This window comes from Pogoniulus pusillus, chromosome 9, assembly GCF_015220805.1.
Source record: "Pogoniulus pusillus isolate bPogPus1 chromosome 9, bPogPus1.pri, whole genome shotgun sequence".
Classification (NCBI taxonomy): domain Eukaryota; kingdom Metazoa; phylum Chordata; class Aves; order Piciformes; family Lybiidae; genus Pogoniulus; species Pogoniulus pusillus.
This window is the reverse complement of record NC_087272.1, coordinates 28891070-28911984: the sequence shown is the minus strand read 5'-3', so window position 1 is coordinate 28911984 and position 20915 is coordinate 28891070. Positions and strand designations below refer to the sequence as shown.

Below are 20915 nucleotides of genomic sequence, written 5' to 3'. Positions count from 1 at the left end.
TGCAAAGTCACAATGCTTACTGTATGACAGAAAGTCTGGTTCTTAAATGGAGATAATCAAGCAATGTACTCAGTCATGATTAATATGTAGGCATTTGACACCCAGGAGAATAAAATACTCACATTATGACTACAGGAAATTAAAAACATACTGCCACAGTACCAGAGTTACAGGTCACAACTAATCTACCCAATAAATCCAGACTCAAATTCATAACATCTGCTTAACTACAGCACTGCTTTCAGAAAGACATCTGCTATTCACTCAGAGCTCACAGGGCTTTCCAGGGATCTTCAGTATCTTTCAAAAAGGGCCTTTCAATGAATAATTAATTACAAGCAGCTTTTAATTCAGCAAATACACGCTGGTGCTTGGGAAACTAATTTAGGCTGCCAGCTCTCTTGAAAAGACTTGGAAGTTGCTGCAAGTAGAAACATCGTTTGAAGACTTCTGACTCCTGGCAGAGAGAAACTAACACCAGGTGTCCTGACCGGACACCAAAACCAAGCCCAATATGAAGTCCTTAAAACTGCCAGATTTTGGAACACCATCTGCCACTTAATCAACTGCAATTCCTCCCCCTGTCCTACAAGCTGACACATAGAACAAGCTCAGATAATTTCAACTTCTTACTCAAGTATCGTCTGTAGTGCTACAGAAATAGCTCACACCAACAGGAAATTTACCACAAACCTTCCAGAAAAACCTGTTACTCTGCATGACTCTTCTACTTATATTTGTTAAAGCCAGGACACAATAGCTTTGATCATTTACCTCACTTAAACAACCAAACTAAACAACAAAAACTACATCCAAGTTTCATTGCCATACTTTATTTGGTTACAATTATTACCACCTTATGCTTCACTGGAAACAGAGAGCGACAGCACAGACTGCATATTCTAAGAAAGGAGTTGCAGAAGACAGTAAGTAGAGGGGGGAAAAAAAAAAGCCAAGCCTCTTCAGCATATCCTTGGCATGGGAATCAGTAATACTTTATGGAATCACCTGTCACCAAACTGTTCCTTCAAGAAAAAGAAGCAGTATCATGTGTAGTCCTAATTTAAGATGCATTGCAGAAAACTAAAAACCACATTCAGAAAACTCACCAGAACTCAAACAAGACAGGCTTTGCTGTCTATTTCTTCTAGGGCTACCTACAACATCCAGAAAAGAAAGTGGAAAAATAAAAGAGAATTACAGTTCAAGCCAGAACACACAAGTGCCTCAACTATCAGTTTCTTTTTCCATTGGCTGATGGTATGTTCAGCAGTAAAAATTAGCACTACAAGCTTAAATTATTTAGAAAGTTCACGATGAATGTCCAATAAGCCAAGCATTTATTCTTCTCTTTCCATTACAGTGACTACACTTCAGTTACGCCATGCAGCAGCTTTTTTTTTACTCATTTATAAACAATTACAGATAATTAAAGCACCCAAACATCTATAATGGCATCATAGTAATTTTTTTCCACCAGTATGGTCCAGGAAATATAAGTGAACAGCATTTTCAAATGTGCTATCAATCAAGTTAGACATAAATGGAGGCACTGCAAAGGTTCATTTATCCTTACTGTATTTTTTTTTAGGCCACATGAAAAGTGACCCAAGAACTTCATTATTCTGAAGACTATTAAACTGGCACTCTTGAGGAGTGGAAGTGGAAAAGTAATGCACTAATGTCTATAAAAGGTCTGTTGACACACCTATCAGCTTCCTTCAGGCTTCACAGAGCATGGGATTCTACAGCAGGTGTATCAGTAGGAAATAATCCGGCTTTGCACACAACTGTACGTGTTTACTTCACCTCAGCCATGCAAATGCAGTCTTGACCCCAAAGTGAAAATTTTGCCTCCCAAAGTACACCTGAGGATTCACATCTATTATTTTGTTTCCCTCAGAGGAAATTGACAGTTTTAATTGGAAGTTAAAGTAAGCAAAGTGAAGTAAATATCATCCTCAGTAGCCAAAGCCGATCAGCAAGCTTGCACAAGAGTCTTGCTGAAACTAAACACAAACCTGAGAAATCTAGTCTGAGTTGCCCTGCAAGTGTATCTTATAAACAGGTGACAAAGCTTCACTTAACAGACATTATAAAGCAGTCTGAGCCCTCACGGGATGCAACTTTCAAGCAGATAGTGGAAAATGAATGCCCTGAATTTTGACCCCCTCCCCTAAGATAAAGCCAACATAAATAACACTTCACAGAGTCTCAAATACTACGAACTGCAATGAGATATCCAGTCTACTCTTTCTCCATTACTCTGAATTCATAAAGCATAGCTGCTCTTTGAAGAGAGAGGAATTCAAGAACACGAGGGAAAAAACTGCTTGACACAACAGCTGCTTACCTCTAGTGTCACTGACTTTCCTTGCAGAGAGCAGTGGCCCAGCTGCTTTTGGTGTGCACTGGTTCTGTGAAGTGGCCCTGGCCTTGGCTCCTAGAAACAGAAACTTAAGATCAGGTTTGAAAGTAGAATAATGTCAACTTTAAAAATGTAATATTATACGTCTTTAATTGCCAAGTACAAGACACACAAATCTACTCAAATACAGTAAGAGACCCCCTTACGTAGGCTATGTTTAAACAGCTTTGCTTCACCAGAACTCATATTGGAAGACATAAAAAGGTGATTTTTAATAAAGCTTCTAAGCATTAGAAAACACAGGTAAAAATTCCACTTCAGCACTAAGATCAAATTACACCAAGTCTCAACACAGCAGTAAATATGACTGCTATGAAAACAGTCTGAAAGAGACCTCCAGAGGCCAGCAACCCAGCCTCCCACTCAGAGCAGAGGCACTAACAAGATGAGATCAGCTAACCGTGCTTTTGTCTAGTCAAGCCTTGGAAGCCTTCAGTAAGGGAGGCTTTACAGCTCCACTGCGCAATGCTGCATCTCCCACTCCACAATTCACAGGTATTTTTCCATTGCCATTTTATCTGATGTGACTGAGAAGACTTTGACACCATTGCCTTTGTAGCTGTCCTTTGCAAGTTACTGCAGTCTGCCACAACATCTCCCCTTTCATCTTTTTGCCTGACAACACAACTTCAACTCCCTCAACTTCTCTTCACAGGTTATGTGGTTACAAACCTTAACCATTTTCTTAAGTCTCCAGTTTCAGAACAACCTTCTTGAACCAAAAAGTCCCCAAAATTCAACAGAGTAGTCTAAGAAACACAGAGGTGAGGGGCACATTTCTAGTGCCCAGGTCACTGAAGATACTGAGCAAAGTGTTGGACCCCAACAGAAAGCATCAGCTTGTCAGACAGACGTACAATTTGTGTTTGTTTCCAAGTGATTTACAGTTTTCAGCAAATTCTGCTGCTTTTAACAGTTTACCATTTAAAAGTATGTCATTATAGCATGACATTTGGCAGGCATCTCCTATTTTTTTTTCCAACTATGTCAGATACCAGCTTAAAACCTAATCCTAAAAGGGAGCATAGTGTTTAATTAGGTTTATCCAATTACCTCAAACAGTTTACCACAAAGGTGGGCAGCAGCAAGCTGATTATAAGTATGATTAAGGAGACACAGACAGTAAAGTTATTTATGTGCTCCCACTATGTCTGAAGTTGATCAGATATAAGGTTGTCAACTGTTGTTTGTGGGTTAAATGGAAAAGAACTGTATGCCAATCAAGGTTTTCTAGCTCAACTAGGAACCAGAACCAAAGTAAAACACTATATAGATGAAATAGTACCATTGCCCTGTCTGCTTTACAAGTTAGAGCAAACCCCTGCTTCCACTTCAGTCCAGAAAATTATTGAGAAAAAAACAGCATGAAGAGCTAAACTGTTTCTTGGAAATATGGGACAATGTCACTCATCTATGAAAGAAGATACTTCATCTAGTAACACCTCACTTGAAAAAATATATATGTCCCCATCTCCCAAGGTCTCCTCTGTCTTGAGCAAAGCAAAGGTAATGCAAAGCCTGCATGATGATGAGGACAACCATACTCTCAGAATAAATTCAGGGTAAGTCTACCCCACAGATTACTGTCAGAACCAGAGGCTGCACCTGAGCTTTGTGACAGAAAAGAATGCTTCTTAAAGTAATGTAAGCCCCATGCAATGACACTTGCCACATAGCAAAGCAAATGTAGGCCCTGTACTGAAATATCCCAGTCAATTATGACAAAACACATTTTAGCTTTCCTAAGAAACCTTACAAAACTTAAAGGACCACTGATGTGATTTTACTTCCTCAGACTGTTTTCCCAGACCACTATTTAATAAACTCTGTTTCAGGAGATAGTCACCTACAAAGTGTAAGGTAACATAACAGTAGCAACTAAAATTTCACTGTCTACAGACCTATATACCTTTTGGAGTTGACTTCAGTGAAAGTAATCTAGATCTTGGTACTGCTTTCAGAGGGATGGATTCTGAAGTACCATTCTGGCAGGTTGGTTTTGAAGGACATGCTCCGTTCTTGATGATGGTGGCACCTGCAGCTGCAAAACAGAACAACAAAGAACTTGCTCTAGACAATATCTAGTATAGGGGAAATGAAGTTCTAAACCAAGTCTGGCTTACTGGAGACTAAAGTTAAGAGAAACACAAGTTGAGACAAAAATATCATGATCGCCTGTGACACCTTCAGTACAGACTAACTTTAACACTTCTCAAAATTAGACATACAGCTTTGATGTATGCATAAGAGGAATATGTATACAAAGAAGTGTATTTGAGATGGGTAAACTACAAGTCTGAGCTAGCTGTACAAAACAAATACAGAACACAAGTCAGCATAAGCAAATAAAAGCATCATCTGTACACAAAGACTTCTTCATGCAACACCTTTCTCTGTTCTGCCTCAATTGGGCTAAGTGCACTATTATACAGGACAGGCCTCCCCAGCAGACTTGGCATCTCCTCTATCCTACTAAAAAAAGAGAAGTGAGCTCAACTGTATTCACCAGGTACAAAACAAATTCTAAGAAAGGTTCCTATAGTGTGTTCACAAAGGTAACCTCAGTGATTGCAGACTGCCTCTCCAACCCAAGGGAGCTGAAATCACACAGCAAAACACTGCCTGCAAAAGGAAGCACACCCAACATGGGAAAGGCAGGGCAATAACCAATTGCAGTCTCAAATGCAAACGTCATTTCGACTTAACAGGGCAACTGCTACAGAAAACAATTTGCTCCATTTCATAGCTTACATTTATTAAGCTGACATTGATTGTAAAAAGAAACATTCTGTTGAAATCTGGGGGAAACACTCCTAGAGTAAGCATATATTGAGCACATTTTGGTTCAGGTACCAAAAAAAAAAATAAATAGGTACACTAATACTCTAAATAAGTAAGAAATTTACATAGTGTTTACCAGAGACAAGCAAAAATTAAGCATGGTGGAATAGTTGTCACACTCACTTTTTTTTTCCCCCCTTCTAGTCATCAAAACAAAAACTAGAGAGGTGTCAAGCTTGCTTCAAATCAGTGTTTTAATAAGGCTGATTGTCTTACATTTAATAAAAACTAACAAATTGTTAATCAAAGGATAGTTCAATTAAATGTGCTAGTATAAACCATTTATATTAACTGCTTCAAAAAGATGCTTTTGGCCACTAATCCATAAGTATTTAATCACAGAAAGAGGGATAGAATTGCTTTGCCTTTTAGAAACACATTCAAGTGAAGTCCTCCACTTCAGGTTGTGTTTTTTTAAACTCAAGTCAGGGTATCTGTAAAAGCACAAAAGCTATGTATCTGCAAAAAACTGAGGAGCAACTTGCAGAACAACTTGCATAACACAGCCATAGCAAAGTTATCCTGCAGAAACCTGACTATGATCAACATCAGATGATTTACACCAATTTGTTCTAGGAAATCATGAAGCCTGAAGCAGACATTAACCTTGCCTGTACATCACTAAATTAAGGACTCTTGATCAGAGTTCAACCCAAGCAGCTATCTACAAGTTGCTGTGCTACTTTCTACTAAATCAGAAGCATGGCATGCAAGTAACACTTTACTAAGTGCACACTTCTGCTCCAGAACTAGTCCGGGTACTGCTTTATCCTACTGGAAGCTCTCAGGCTTCAGCTACTTAGGCTGAATGCAATAAAACAAAAAAACAGGGACAACGTGCCAAGTTTGATCACTATACAGTTCAAAGATGGTTATTCGTAGAATTAGAAGTAGCTACTGCAATCTTGATGAAAGGCAAACAAATGTATAAAGTGATCTCACCCCAGTTAAGCTCTTCAGGGCTGAAAAACTCATTGAAAGAATTTTAGTGAAGCACTGCCTGTGCAGAAATCAGTTACACAACTTCTGAAGCTATTTTCTTTGTATGCAATTATTATAAATAAATTCTGAGTTGGGGTTTTGTTCAGAGTTTTAGTATTCCAGCATTAGTATTTTCAGCTTGGCACCAAAATTGAGGATTACTGTTAGAAATTCAATTTTTCAATGCTCAAGCTGACAGCTTGCACATAAAACGTGCTTTTATAAACAACAGCATTTCAAAAACTCCCTGATTTCCAAACTTCTCAAAATAGTAAGTCTTTTCAGAAGAAAGAATCGCAAAACTTGAGTGCTCATTAGACACCCCCCTGCCCCCACAACGCTGCCAGAAGAAATTACCGACCCAAAGCCATCCTGTAACAAAGGGCTGAGCTGACACAGCAGAAGAAACAGGCTTCTGTATTTTTTCCCCTCTGATAACAGAAGGCAAACTCCTTTAGTAAAACAAGCCAACCGACTGTCAATTTAATGCTGCTGACAGGATTACAATAGGTTGTCATAAATTTCATGACATTCAGAGAATAAGCCTCTCATCTTGATCCTTGTGTGTCCCACCAACCTAATAAAACCTTTTAGGTTTACAAACAGATATTTAATTTTACCTGGCATCATTGTATAGGAGACTAAGTGCAAGGAAAAACAAGAACAGCACTGTATTAGAACAAGGTAAATTCAGTAGTTCGTTTGAATTTGCTCCAGTCATAAAAACTTCACTAACACATCAATTCTATGCAACCTAAATTCATTATACTCACAAAACCTGACCATCATACATAAATCATTCTCATCAAGTGTAAGAAATTAAAATCACCTCACAGAAAACCAGCAACTCAAAACACTGCATACATTTACCAACCTCCACAAAATAAAACACATGCTTTAAAATAGCAATCAAAAAGAACACAACCTACTTCTCTTCCCAGTAAACGTGGCTAACAAAGGAAAAATGCAAAAGCTGTAAGATCCCACTACCAGCAGTGTCAGTAAGGTAATATCATAGTGGCTTCCCGTGTCAGTCGGTGGTGTTAGTGTAGAATTGATGAAAATAACAGGAGAAAAATGAGTTTCTGTGCAACTGCGGAGTCCTCCTGGTATAGTCATTTAAACAAAAAGATCAAAGCAAGTTTAAAGCCAAAGAGACTGCAGCCATGTTCAACCTCTCATATTGCTCTTGCTTGCTCTTCGTGAATCAGAGTGGAAAAAAATTGTAAGCTTCAAGGCAGTGGACAAAACAGATCTAATCAGCTAGCAAATCAGGCTAAATAAGGAGTCATCTGTTCGGATACTTAATCTGAATACACGTCTTTGTTAGGAAGCGACGACCCTTCCCTTTGTTGAAGGCAGCAGTAAAATGAAGAGAGGACAAAGCTGCCTAGGAATTCCAGACACAGTCCTAAACCTGAACAGCACAAGTCAACATGGCTGTCACAGTAACCAAACCAACCTGATTACATAGGACCGGGCACTGCACATTTTATTACTACACATGCTCTTATTCCTTTGAGAAGCATGCTAGGTCTCAGGGGTTTTTAACGAAGGCACTAGAGGGAAACCAGAAAAAGAGCAAAGGGGAAATGCATTTGAATATGTATGCATATGCGCATACGTAAACTACAGAGGGTGTTGAATCGCAGCTCTTTCTCAGGCTATTGAAGATAGATTTAAATGACATCTGGCACAAAGGCAAGGCCTCTGCCCAGCCTCCAACATACAACAGATGAAGTGATACTAACAGAAGATTTGAGTAAGTATAGCGGGGAATACTAATGTGTCTGACCGTGAGTTGTCATATTTTTGCCCCTAGATCTCCTACAGCTGCTGGTACAGACCCTTTGTAGAGCTCCAAAACAAAAGTAAGCTCTATTATTTTTTTGTCTCAAGTTTCAATCGAGACAAATTTGTTTCATGTCATCCACTAACGTTTACAGTCACTTTAGCAATTATACATATTTACCCGTGCAAAGTTTACCCTTCTAAAAGCAGTTTCACTTACCTGCTTTTTGATTCTACCTACACATTTTGCCTTTAAACCCTGAAGGCAGATATAATCTAGTTTAAAAAATAAGGGTGCTAAACAGCAAAACCCTGTTCCAAGTAATACGGGAGGTAGTCCATTCCCACCCTTCAGACTCACTCCTGATTACACTATATACAGACACAAGAAAACTTCTCAAGACGACATGCTGGTGTTCTAATGTTTCAGGACAGAAGGAAAGCTGTACTGAAACCTCTACTCAAAATCTGAGGCTCAAAGCTCCTTTAGGTGACATGTCTTAAGAGGGAAAGTTGTAAACTGAGGCAAAAAGAGTAATACCCCGAACTAAAAATAAGCAGTACACGTTTTTGCTGGACAGAAAGGGGATTAGTGGGTTTTTTCCCCCAACAAGCAGTTGGTGCTGGCTAGCTGTTAAAACCCATAACCACTGTGAATACTTACAGTTACTGCTGAAAAGACTTCGTTCACTCTGAGTACTGCTGACTGATGAGATGCTAGGTGTTCTCTCAAACACTGATCTTTTAATAGGCACTTGGGATTTGGCGAGTGGTTTACTGAAGTTAGCACAGGAGGTTGCAGAAGTTTTCATGGAGGCATGCTTCTCTCTTGCTGAAGATCCTATAATTGTCAATTGAGGGGGAAAAGGGAGGGAGAGATAAGAACGAAAGAAGTTAGAAAGAAGCTTAAACAATTGCTGCTTCTACAGATTTGCCTGCAAGTGAAAAAAAGATTTACACACATAAAAAGGCTTAACCTACCTCATACATCAACATGGTAAAAAAACTGCCGTGAACTCAGAAAAAAAAAAACAGTTCCCAGGATTTAAGAAATCCTGCTTTACCTGCATATTGACCTCAGGAACAATTGAAGAGCTTTACAGACTGGCCTTCAAGGCAGACATTTACATGCACGACACCTTTCCTGCATTCTCCTACCTCTGTATTATGGTTCGCTGTACTGGCAATCCCCTAAAGCCACAAAACCTTCAGCTCACAGATAATCCAAGAAAGATCCTTTCATTTGATCCTGCCTCCAAAAGAGAGATTTCTCCTTCACGGTCTCCATTTGACAGAGCACTCTGGAAGATAGTTATCCTTCCAAGGACAAAGGCAGCACTAGAGTACAAAACTCTGTTGCATTTGCATAACACACTGAAAACTGGCTAGCTCTGCAGAACTGGTTAAACAGCACTCCCTGGAACCACGTTCTTAATGGCCAGCTGGTGCAGACATTTCTGCATTAACTGCTTTCACCTGAGGTTGAATACAAACGCACAATAGCTAATGGAATCTATATAGGAAACAGGTGTGCCACCTTCAGGTGGGACTTCACTCTTGTACTACTCACAGAAAGTGCAGTTGCTTTTGTAATACAACAAAGTATGTTTGTAAAAAAGCATCTGAACTTCTGATGTCACTGCCACTTTTGAGTCTGACAGACAGTTTATCTTACTTGGACTACACAGTCCCAGAGTCAACCCAGATCAATCAGGTTTCTATTTCAAGTGAATTCCCCTCCCTTTATTCTTGTCACTACAAACCACACTTTAATGTTGCTTAAGCCATATAAGAAACACCTGAAACACAACAAAATTAGCTAGCAACTCCACTTTGCTCAACATCAGTTTTGCTGCAAGACCTCCACTCTTAAACACCAACAACCCACGAATTTGTAGTAAGGCCAAAGTAAGACATTCAGGGGATTACACTAAGATTTAAGCAGGAAAAACATTTATGCTCAATGTTTGCTTTTCAACAGTAGGTGGTGTGATAGGATTAGGTAACATCTCAAAACATCCTTTATCAAGCACACAAAACCAGCAACAGCACTAGTAAAAGGAATGCACATCCAAGCTGTTTCCTTCATCTCAACTCATTAAAGACAATCAGTACACACAACACATCCTAAACGTGCATTAGTGTTCTATATAATACTATTCACTGAATGTAACACACAGGCTTCAATGAACCATTAAACATACTTGGTCAGGTGTCTCTTTAGAGATGCACGTTTACTACTTGTTTGGCAATGCCATGCAGAACTGTTTTATTGTAGCCTAGTGTTATGTCTCCAAGACAAAATTATGAGCCATACCTTAGAAGTTTTTATAAGCTACTGTAAAGGACATTTGAATATATCCAACGCACTAAAGAGCATCCAGAATTTGCCTTTGTGGTACTATAAGAACACCATCAACTACAAGCTCAGACTTACTGAAAGTGCCTCTGAAACTCAGCACCCCAGGCAACACATCTGAAATAACTTCTGCATTTAACACCAAAAATTTTCCAAAAATAGAGCCTGTCCCATGTGAAGTTCATACAGCAAATCTGGCAGCTTTATAAAACTTCCCATGTCGTTTCCTAAGCCTTGTTTCATTAATGGATTAACATACTAAAAAAAAGTAATCCAGACCAGTCAGAAATTCCTTTTTCTAAGTAGCCTCTCACAAAAACTAGGTTAAAGGATCAAACAAACCCCACCCTGCCAAACACAAACAGAAAACAAAAAAAGCCAAGAAAGGGCTACTGTACAAACACTGCATGTTAGGTTTGCATGACACAGTAAGTTCAAGGTTTACCTTCCAAAAGGCAGTTAGAGAACCACATGCAGCTCATCACCTGCATTTTGTTTAAGGGTAGCATACTCGATTGCTTTTGTGCTGCAGTTGTTCATCCAAATCCTGCTTTCTTCACAGTGATTTTAATTTAAGAGGAAGTGTGTGAAAATACTCAGTCTCTTCTAATACAGCATGTTCCCTCTACATTATCTACAGCCAGTCTGCCTGCCTGCAGACACTGGAACATGGCAGTGCTCTAAATCAGCTGTCAATTCAAACCCATTCAGTAAGAACTGCGAACCCTGGGATGTGCAGTTTCATACACGGGTCAAACAGATGACCTTTACTCTTTTCATAGTTGTTCTGCACTGCTCAGTGCTTTGCTATAAGGCTTCTATTAAAGTAATTAGTCAAGCACTCTAACACATTTTTTGGAAGCCCAGCTTAAGGGAGAACTTAAGTTAGGAGACAAGATCATTAGCAGCTATTCGAGGTGTAAATTCAACTAACACCAACGTTGTCAAAGAGTATTTCTTTCAATACCATTCCCTAAGAAGAGAGTCACACAGAATTAAATGCAAAGGTTTTGAAGACATAAGCAGGAAGACAAGGTTTGGAAATAAGCACAAAAGCAGGATATTAAGCAAACCACGATCAAAGAAAACCAACAAGCAATAGCATCAGAGTAGCAGGCTTTCATCAGTTATTGAATCTGGTCACTGATGTGGAATATTAGAAATATCATATTCCTCTACAATGAGGTAATGAGTTGGCGATTCTCTAGAAAAAATAAAGCCTCCACACACAATCATCATGGTACTTCAAAGTTCTCTTGTACTGGAATGGAAATAAGCAAAAAACCCCAAGCTCATTTTTCAAGAAGCTGTGAAGTAAAATTTCATATCCTTACTCGATCATCTCCTCATGCAGGTCATTACTGCCAAGAAGAAATAAAGGCTTCCTTTAAATGCTACTGGAGCCTGAGAAACTAAGAGAATAAACATCTGGTTGTACTGGTGAACTTTGGGACTTTGTTGACATCAAGCAGAGTGTAAAGTTGAATGTGTATTCAATGGTTCTGAGATTGTGTCCTCCTCCATCTCAACACATTTCACATCTAGAACTGAGCACACAGCAACTCATATTTACAGAGTTACACCACATTTGGAAATAAATGGTTTTAAGTCTTTCCCAAAAAGACACTTAGGGCAGACTAGGTGCTAAAGAAGCCTTGGGAAGGATGCTTTTTGTTGTTGCTGTTTTTATTTAAGCCTGAAGTTAACAGCGGTAGTTGATCTGGCCTTGCATTGCCTTAGCTTGTGAATACATCAAGGTTTGGATTTTTGTCTTATGCTTTTCTCATTTTTTCTAGAAGTTTAAAAATCCAGAGGGGTCTATTTTAATAGAGCAAAACTTCTTAGCTTAAAAAAAAAAAACAACAACAAAACAACAAAAAACCCAACAACAACAACACCAAAAAACACAAACCCACCAAAGCAATTAAGCACAATGATAAAAGCCCAGTCTAAGTCTACAGTACAAGGTCTTTATGAAGTGAGGGGAGTAAATCTTTAACAAAATATGCCACTTTTAAATATTGGAACAAGTAAATAATGGAAAGACAAACTGGACTTTGGTGTTGTTCCCAGCAGACTGATCTTAACATAAAGAGCCTTTATGGTTGTTTCGAGCCCTGTACCACAGCAGCACTGCTAACATGTTTCTGACAGTCACAAGCTCCTCAAATAGGAAATTATCAGTTACATAAATTATGCTATACATATATCAGCATTCTTTCAAAGAAGGAATTGTTACAGCATATTTCATAGTTATACCAAAGACCTACAGTTAATCTCTTTATAGTTATCTCTCCCCTTTCAAGTTTCAGATTACTACCAAAATTACTGAGAAGGTAGAACAGAGCTATGTTATGCTGTTTGTAATGCCTCCAATGCTAAACACAGAGAAGGTGAAGTTACTGCTAGGTCTTGAAATATTTATAAGAGGTTTTTTTGAGGCATAGCAGCTGATCAGAGAACACTTTACATATGAAGGCAAGAGCCAATTCGCCACCTGGTGCAGAATTCCGTGGTATTTTTCCTGTTCACATCCAATGCTTCAGAATGTGTTCCTTTTTTGGCACAGGTATCAAGAAACCAGGAGCAAGATAGTGTCAAAAATACAACTAGGCTGCCAGCAGCCACGCAGGTAGGTACTCATGTGTTCCTCCTCTTGCAACTTGATACTCTCTGACTAGAATGCTGATCTATGAGACCATTATATTAGTAGTTAACCACCAAACCCTTTTCCTTCTCTCAAATGCTCCCATTGTCAAGAGTGACAGGGGTGGGGGTGTCAGTTATGGGGAGAGGGAGAACAACATTCAGGTGGCTCTACTGTTGAAGTTTGCTTTCCCCCTTCCTATTTGGCCCAGATTTGAAACATGGCCCATTTCCTCCAGTGTAAACCCTTCCACAGTCAGAGAGACTTCACTCTTCCTCATCTTCCCTCAGGCTGAGCTCCCTGCATGTGATCTCTCCAGACTCTAGAAATGGGTCTTCCCTCCCCAGCCTCAAATCCAAACTCATGCCTCTTCTCCCATCACCGGTATTGTTTGCCATCATGTTGCCTGCTATATTGGCTCCATTTTAGGCTTTAACTTCTGTAGGCTCAAGTAGAGCAGTCCCATGAGAGACCATAACTGAACCATGCTGCCATGTCCTACAACCTCAGGCAGAGCAGTCTCCAGACAGCAGGTACTTCCACAACAGTTTCCCAGGGCAGAGGCACAGTGGTGGCAAAGCTTGACTACTCCACTTTTGTCAGGAGATGGTCATAAGCATTTTGCATCCTGACTTAAACTCCAATTGCTGTCTTGAATAGAGATATTGGAAACTTCTGTCCATTTAGGAGTAGTGGGCTGAAAACTTTAATCAACATACTACAAGGAAAGCTGAAGTAAAAGAAAACCAACAACCACATGCAATTCTTGTTCATCTTTTCATACCATGCACTGGGAATGTTTTGAGTTTGCAGATTTTATACCTGTATTACCCATATATGTTTTATATTCTCTGTTCCAGGAGTTTATGTATTGCTTGCATGAAGAAGGAACCTCACTTTAGCAAAACTCCCAGAGTAATCCCCATATCTCTCCTCCTTTACACCTCTGCCCTCAGACAATTCAGAACTAACAAGTACAGGTGAAGAGTAATTTGAAGACACACCAGCATGTCCTTGCAAGTAAATGACTAGGTACCAAGAAATTCCCCTTCAGGGAAGTGGTGCACACCTCATCCCTAAAGAATAATGTTCTTACAGGTACATCCACATTTCTAACAGCACTGGGATATCAGAGGTTAGTATCAGCTGCTGCAGGTATGATCATGCTTCTTGCTGTTGGTATAACACATTAAAACATCCATGTGGCTAATCACAAATCACCTGTAAAAGTTTGGGAACATATGTGAAATTCCCTAAGTATGGTCATTGATGGCATCAGAAACAATGCTGTCAGTAAGAAAAGCTCCCTTTTGGAATATATAAGTCAGTAGACTATTCGAAATACAAAACAAAGATCAGTGAAATCCACCTTCAATTTCCACTTCTGTCCATGCCCAAAAAACCCAGAGGATCACACCCAAGAATGCCACACCAGAGATGAAACAATGTGCTTTTAAATCATTCTTTTTAACAGATCCTGTATTACCTCAAACACAAAACCCCTTTTACTTGTGGTCATTTCTCATGGTCAGTTTGACTTTAAAACTAAATAGGAAGCGTCTATTCCAAACAGTTGCTTTTTATGGTGAAACTTAGGTAAGACTTGCAATATACAAGCAGTACTAATCCCACAGCAAGAGCTCCTTGTTAAAAGAAAGTAACTAAAGAGCTGATGCCAAAGTTATACCACATTTGTCTACTAGTATATATGACTAAAAGCAAACTGACTGAGCTGAATTCGGATTATTTTATGCCTCATTTCTGACTTCAGATTGTAAATTGACCATTCCATACCTCAGTGACCAACACCTAGGAAAGAGACTTAAAGGTCAACATGGGGCACATGGATATATATTAGGAACCTCATGCTCCATGGAGACACACATACTGGTTTCATCTTTCCTACCCCTCTGAAGGGGAATATGAAAGCTTTATGTTCACTTTTAACACAAAATTGAATTACTATAATGAAGCTCTGTGTACGTACTAAAGAAAGGGGAAAAAGGATCAAGTAATCTGGACTCTTAAGGAAATGTAATGATTCTGAATGAGTTAGCATGAGGAACCTGCTATTAGCAGTCATAAAAAGCTGTCTGTTCTGCAAAGTGAGAAGAGAAAAAAAGGCATTAAAAAAGACTGGTTGAAACCAAATTTTAAACTGTACTTGTAAACTCTGATGCCTTTCAGAGCTGTTCAAGTATATGGATACCTCTCTAATCCAGCATCTTGAGAAATGTGCTGACTGTTTGAGACCATGAAAGATAGATGTTTGTCTTCTAAAACATTCTGGTTTCCTCTTGGCAGCATGTCAATCCAGTTTTAGAGTCACATGGTAGATAGCAGGGATGATACAAGCTGGAAAATGATTTGCAGTAACCATGTTTGGTTTACCTCCCAGTTCAGTGTCAGAACAGATACTCAAGGATTCTGGGAATGCTTACAGCAACTAAATTGCTTTGGTTCTGCTTCACTAGTATTGTGAAAGGCTATACCAAAAAGTCCTGAATTATCAAGTGCATGCATGTTTCCAGCTGTATGAAAACCCATTAAACCCAGTTTGTTTCAATTTTCCATCTGAAAAGCCTCTTTGTGCAGTAAGCAGCAACACCACACAATAATGCTCACAGCCTTCATTTGTCATGGCCTGTTTTGGTTTTAATTTTGGAAGCCTCTCTGAATTAAACATTTAAGTGTAAAATCAAGCCAAAATTCAAATGAAGGAATTTTGCAATCAAGTAACAAGCAAATCAACATTTCGAAGTAACAGTAAACCTCCTGTGGTCTAGTACAATTAAACATATTTCCTGTAGTATACAGGGACTAATTTTTCCTATGTTTCAGCTAGTTGAAGAACACCAGAAAAAGCTCTTCAGTATCGTCAAGTTTTCAACATGAAAAGGTCTCACTTGTTCAAAACCTTTAAAAGTAACACAGAACTCACACTCAAGTTTTTACCACTCTACTTAGAAGCCTTCAAAGCACTAGCAAAAGAAAGAGTGAGTACCACTGGACCAGACTCATGGAAAATGCAAGTAAAGCACAGAGTCAAAACACTGCTAACTAGATATCACTGAATTGAATCAGACAAACTGGTACCCAAAACTTCAAAAATATCTATCAAAGAAAGACATTTTGGTCACAAAGGTGATTTGCATAGCTCCCATTAATTTCTGGAAGTCTTTAATAGAAGTAGACAAACAACATTTTTTTGCTTTCACACCCTCAATTGTTTCAGTTACATATAAGGCTTGATAGAGCTCTCATTGCTAAGTCAATAACTGTATCAAGTGTTATATAGTGGGAAATTAAAGGATTGGTATAATTTTAAAGCTGGAATTATAGGTCAAGCATTAGCATATCTTTGTCAGTGACATGGACAGAGGCATTGCATACACTCTCAGCAAGTTTGTTGACGACACCAAGCTGTGTGGTGCAGCAGACATGCTGGAGGGAAGGGATGCCCTCCAGAGGGACCTGGACAGGCTGGAGGGGTGGGCACAAGCCAACCTCATGAGGTTCAACAAGACCAAATGCAAGGTCCTGCATCTGGGTCGAGGCAATCCAAGCACAACTACAGTCTGGGCAGTGACTGGCTGGAGAGCAGCCCTGAGGAGAGAGACTTGGGGGTGCTGGTGGGCAAGAAGCTCAATAGGAGCCAGCAGTGTGCACTTGCAGCCCAGAGGGCCAGCCAGATCCTGGGCTGCATCAGGAGAAGTGTGGCAAGCAGGTCGAGGGAGGTGATTCTCCCCCTCTACTCTGATTGAGTGAGACCTCACCTGGAGTACTGCATCCAGTTCTGGAGCCACTATTACAAGAGGGATGTGCAGATGCTGGGAGCACCTCTGGAGAAAGGCCACAAGGATGCTCAGAGGGCTGGAGCACCTATCCTATGAGGATAGACTCAAAGAGTTGGGGCTGTTCAGTCTGAAGACGAGGAGGCTCCCAGTGACCTTCCAGAATCTGAAGGGGGCCTACAAAAAAGCTGGGAAGAGACTTTTTAGGATATCAGGGAGTGATAGGACTAAGGGGAATGGAGTGAAGCTGGAGGTGGGGAGATTCAGAGTGGATGTGAGGAGGAAGTTCTTCAGCATGAGAATGGTGAGAGCCTGGAATGGGTTGCCCAGGGAGGTGGTTGAGGCCACATCCCTGGAGGTGTTTAAGGCCAGGCTGGATGAGGCTCTGGCCAGCCTGCTCTAGGGTAGGATGTACATGCCAATGGCAGAGATGTTGGAACTTCCAACCCTGACTGATTCTATGATTCTATAATATCAGGAATCTCACTTGCAGATGAAGATCTTTTTCTTCACATACTTTCAGGTAGGTTGTAGACAGCAATAGAAGTTAACAAAAAAGGCAGTGGTGGACATTCACATTTTAAGATCTGAAGTAAATAATTTAGATATCTATTTTATGTTGTCCTAACACAAATCATACCATTTCCTGTGACTCAGACAGTCACAGTGCTTTGGTACAGTTGCACCAGTCGTTAACATGCAGTTGTTGGAGCAGGCTGACAGTTGAGGAACTTGGAGTGATGTTCCATGGGACCACCAGAGCTCCTTTAGTTTCTTCAATCACTCTCCAACTCCTTTCAAATGACAGAGAAGACACTGGCTGTTCTCAAGCCATAATACCTCACCTATTACTCCTCCACAGTGGTTATGTACATTCAATTAGAAGGCTGTACACGTTTGCCAGGAACAAAAACCAGGAGTTGTTTTCATTTCAGGACTGGTTCAAAGCCCTGAATGAGGGCTCCAAAATTACACATGCCTTCCAGTAAAAAACAGCTAAGTCAAACACCTTACTCTGTGTCTTGAATGCTAATAAACATTTTCACCAGTGGAAAAATAACAGAGGTATGCTACTTGCCACCCAGCAACACGGAAAACTACTATGCTGAGGGCTCTGGGATTGTTCATCCTAGAGAAGATTCTGAGCTGACCTTAAAGCTGCCTTTCAATACCTGAAGGGATGCTGCAGGAAAACGGGTGAAGGACTTACACAAGTCTGCCTAACAAGAGGACAAAGGGGAATAGTTTTAAGCTGAAGGAGAGCAGGTTTAGACTGGATCTTAGTAAGTTATTCAGTACAAGGGTGGCAAGACTCCAGAATAGGTTGCCCAGAGAGGTTGTGGAAGATTTCTCCCTTGGGGTGTTCAAGGCCAGGCTGGATGAGATTTTGAGCAGCTGAATCTAGTTGATGTTCATCCCTGCAGGGAGGTTGGAGTAGATAATCTCTAAGGTCCCATCCAACCTAAGCCATTCTACGTAATACAGCTTTGCCATTTCACAAGTTACTTGGCCACACAATCAAGTTGGGCTCACCTTTTAGAGTGATTTCTAATTCAGCCAAGATACACCAGAACTGGAGAATGGCAATTGGCAACTTTTTGAAAATAACTTTATGCATAGCTTAACATGCTCTGCAAATAGTCTCAAAAAAGCCTGTTATGAGCTTTCTTCTTTTGTTCTCCCGTTTTTGGTACCATATGAGGGGTTCTCCTTTGAAGCCATGCTTCCTACTGAATTAATGCATAACCTCTGAAAATTTAAGCTGTACATTTATTTTATTTCTCGGTTTTAGGGGAGATTCCTGCTTCACACTTAAAAATCTGCTGCTCACAAGCTCTTGATTTCTCTGGGAAAAATACATTTGTGACAGATGGGCTGCTTCCCTTTCTCATCGTAGAGATGAGAGGCATCACACAGCTATAACATAACATCTCTCATTCAGTGCATTTAATGGACTCACTACACTGATTTGTCTTTGAGCCCAGCAATATAAACACAGCCAGCAACTAGTTAAGAATCAGGATGTGGACATTTTTAAGACTTGGCTTGACAAATTCCTCAATAACCTAGTCTGAATTTATTGCTGACCCAGTTTGAGGCAAGTGAGGGGCTGGACTACACAAACTTCAGAAGTGCTCTTCCATCCTGGATTTAGCTAGTCTGTCTGTGGTCTGGAGAAATCCTCACTTCAAACAACTGTGCAACTACTGAGTTATTTTCCTGTGCTGCTGAAAGTATATCAAGGCACAAGTTTAATACTAGCATTCCAATGACTTAACTGTATGAAAAAGGTATTCCCTACAGGAAAGTTTTACCTAAAGCAGGTAACTGGCTTTGGTTTACGGACTGTCACTTGGCCACACTAAGTTCATATACAGCTTTATTTTAATAGCTTTTTAGAAGGCCAGGGTAAGCAGCAGTAGATAGGGTTTTGTCTGAAAGCTGTGGTCACATCATACAGCAGGGCTTTGGTGCCATACCAAGTAACTCCTACCTTTCCCCTTCCTTGCTTCTCCCACCCTGTACTCCCATGCTCTGATCACTGCTATGTGATACCTAGTTCACTGAGCAAGCCCCTCACATTAGTAAGGCTCAAGTCAGAGAGCGGTCTATACCCACTTTGAGGGATGCATCCCATAAAAGACTAGAGATACAGATTTTTATCATGCTTTGCTACCTATATGTAATTAAAAGGAGTATTTTGGACTGGTTTATAATCCTAGATTGAGTGGGTTTAAAAAAAAGAACAGGTTGTACAGGGTATAGTTGGGTGTGCACACTTTCCAAATTACAGTGTATTGCATGCAGCCATTTATAGCCAGGCTACCTTTGCTATTACCTATTACTGCCACACATGGTTTTAAAAAAGCACATAACCTACAAGAAACACTAACAATGCTTTTACTGAATGCAGCTTCTTCCAGTCACCAGATCTGAACAGCAGCCTACAGATCAGCTGTGAGATTTGTCCCCACCTTGCCCTTGGTATTAATCAGTCTGACTTAATTAGCAGCCAAAGGAGCAGTCTCTCCTTTATGTTCTCTTCTCTCTAGAAAGTATAGGGAGTACTAAAATTAGGTTGAACAAAATATGTTAAATCCTGAAATAAGGGCTCATGCCCATTGGGATAGCATTCAGTTGCTTATTGTAAATGCATGGTACCTGATCTCTGTATTTTCTCTTCACATCTTCAATTCTATGAAATGATGTAACTATAAATTATATTTAATTGTTATTTCATCCAATAGCACCACACTTTCCTACTTATATATCATACAAGATAAGGTTTTACAATTGAGGTATAACCTGTCCTTTCCTCTAACCCCGCACAGCACTAGCAATTTGCTATTTAGATAGAATCAGCACCAAAACCACAGGTTTATAACATCCTAAAAGTTCTCTCAGAAAGTACACTAAATAAGATATTTCATAATTAAGAAATCGGTTAAGTAGTAGCATTCCAGTGAAAAACTCTCTTACCAGAGCTTGATGATGAAACAGCTCCTTTGTGAGAAGGTGCTTTGGGCGTGCTGATAGTTTTAGGGTCACATCCTCTCTTCAAGGGCAATGCAGATGGCATTGTTTTCACCTTAGAAGCTGATACACTCTGTAGTGTGATTAGACCTTTCTTTGGTGAGCTTTTTCCTTGTGTTGTCCAAGCTTTCACAGAAGGCATCTGTGGGGTTGTTTTTAATAAGAAAAAATAAAAGACAAAATCAAAACAAAACCTCACACACCACTACTGTGAGAAGCTGAAGATCTCCCTTTCCAGCCTCAGTAATGCAATACTGAGCATACATGTAAGGCATATGCTTAGATGTTCACTGTCTCATTGTCCACATCTGCACTTCAGAACTTCAAGAATCATCTCCTAAATAGCCTTCAGCAACACAGAACTATTAGTTTGAAGCTAAGCACTGGTAATGACAAACATACTAAAGAGGTTACAGGGGTCATTTTACATCAAAATTTCTTCCTCTTCCTCTCCAAACTCTAATTAAGTCATTCAATTACATGACTGCATCTAATCTCAAGATGAAGTCGTTACCAACCAACTACACAAGCTGATGCACT

General features: G+C 39.9%; 1 protein-coding gene across 3 annotated transcripts in view; it reads right to left on the bottom strand.

The window, feature by feature from the left end:
- MTUS1 (microtubule associated scaffold protein 1) overlaps positions 1-20915 on the bottom strand; it is a 139561-nt gene that overhangs the window by 68314 nt on the left and 50332 nt on the right. Inside the window, exons 3-7 of one of the 3 annotated variants that reach the window (XM_064149055.1) lie at positions 20322-20517; positions 8706-8882; positions 4338-4469; positions 2354-2443; positions 1110-1157 (exon numbers count right to left, since the gene is read on the bottom strand). In XM_064149055.1, the coding sequence (XP_064005125.1) occupies positions 1110-1157; positions 2354-2443; positions 4338-4469; positions 8706-8882; positions 20322-20517 (643 nt within the window). Of the gene's footprint in view, positions 1-1109; positions 1158-2353; positions 2444-4337; positions 4470-7179; positions 7385-8705; positions 8883-20321; positions 20518-20915 lie in introns of those variants that run through there. The other 2 variants (XM_064149052.1, XM_064149056.1) reach the window with 2 other exon arrangements.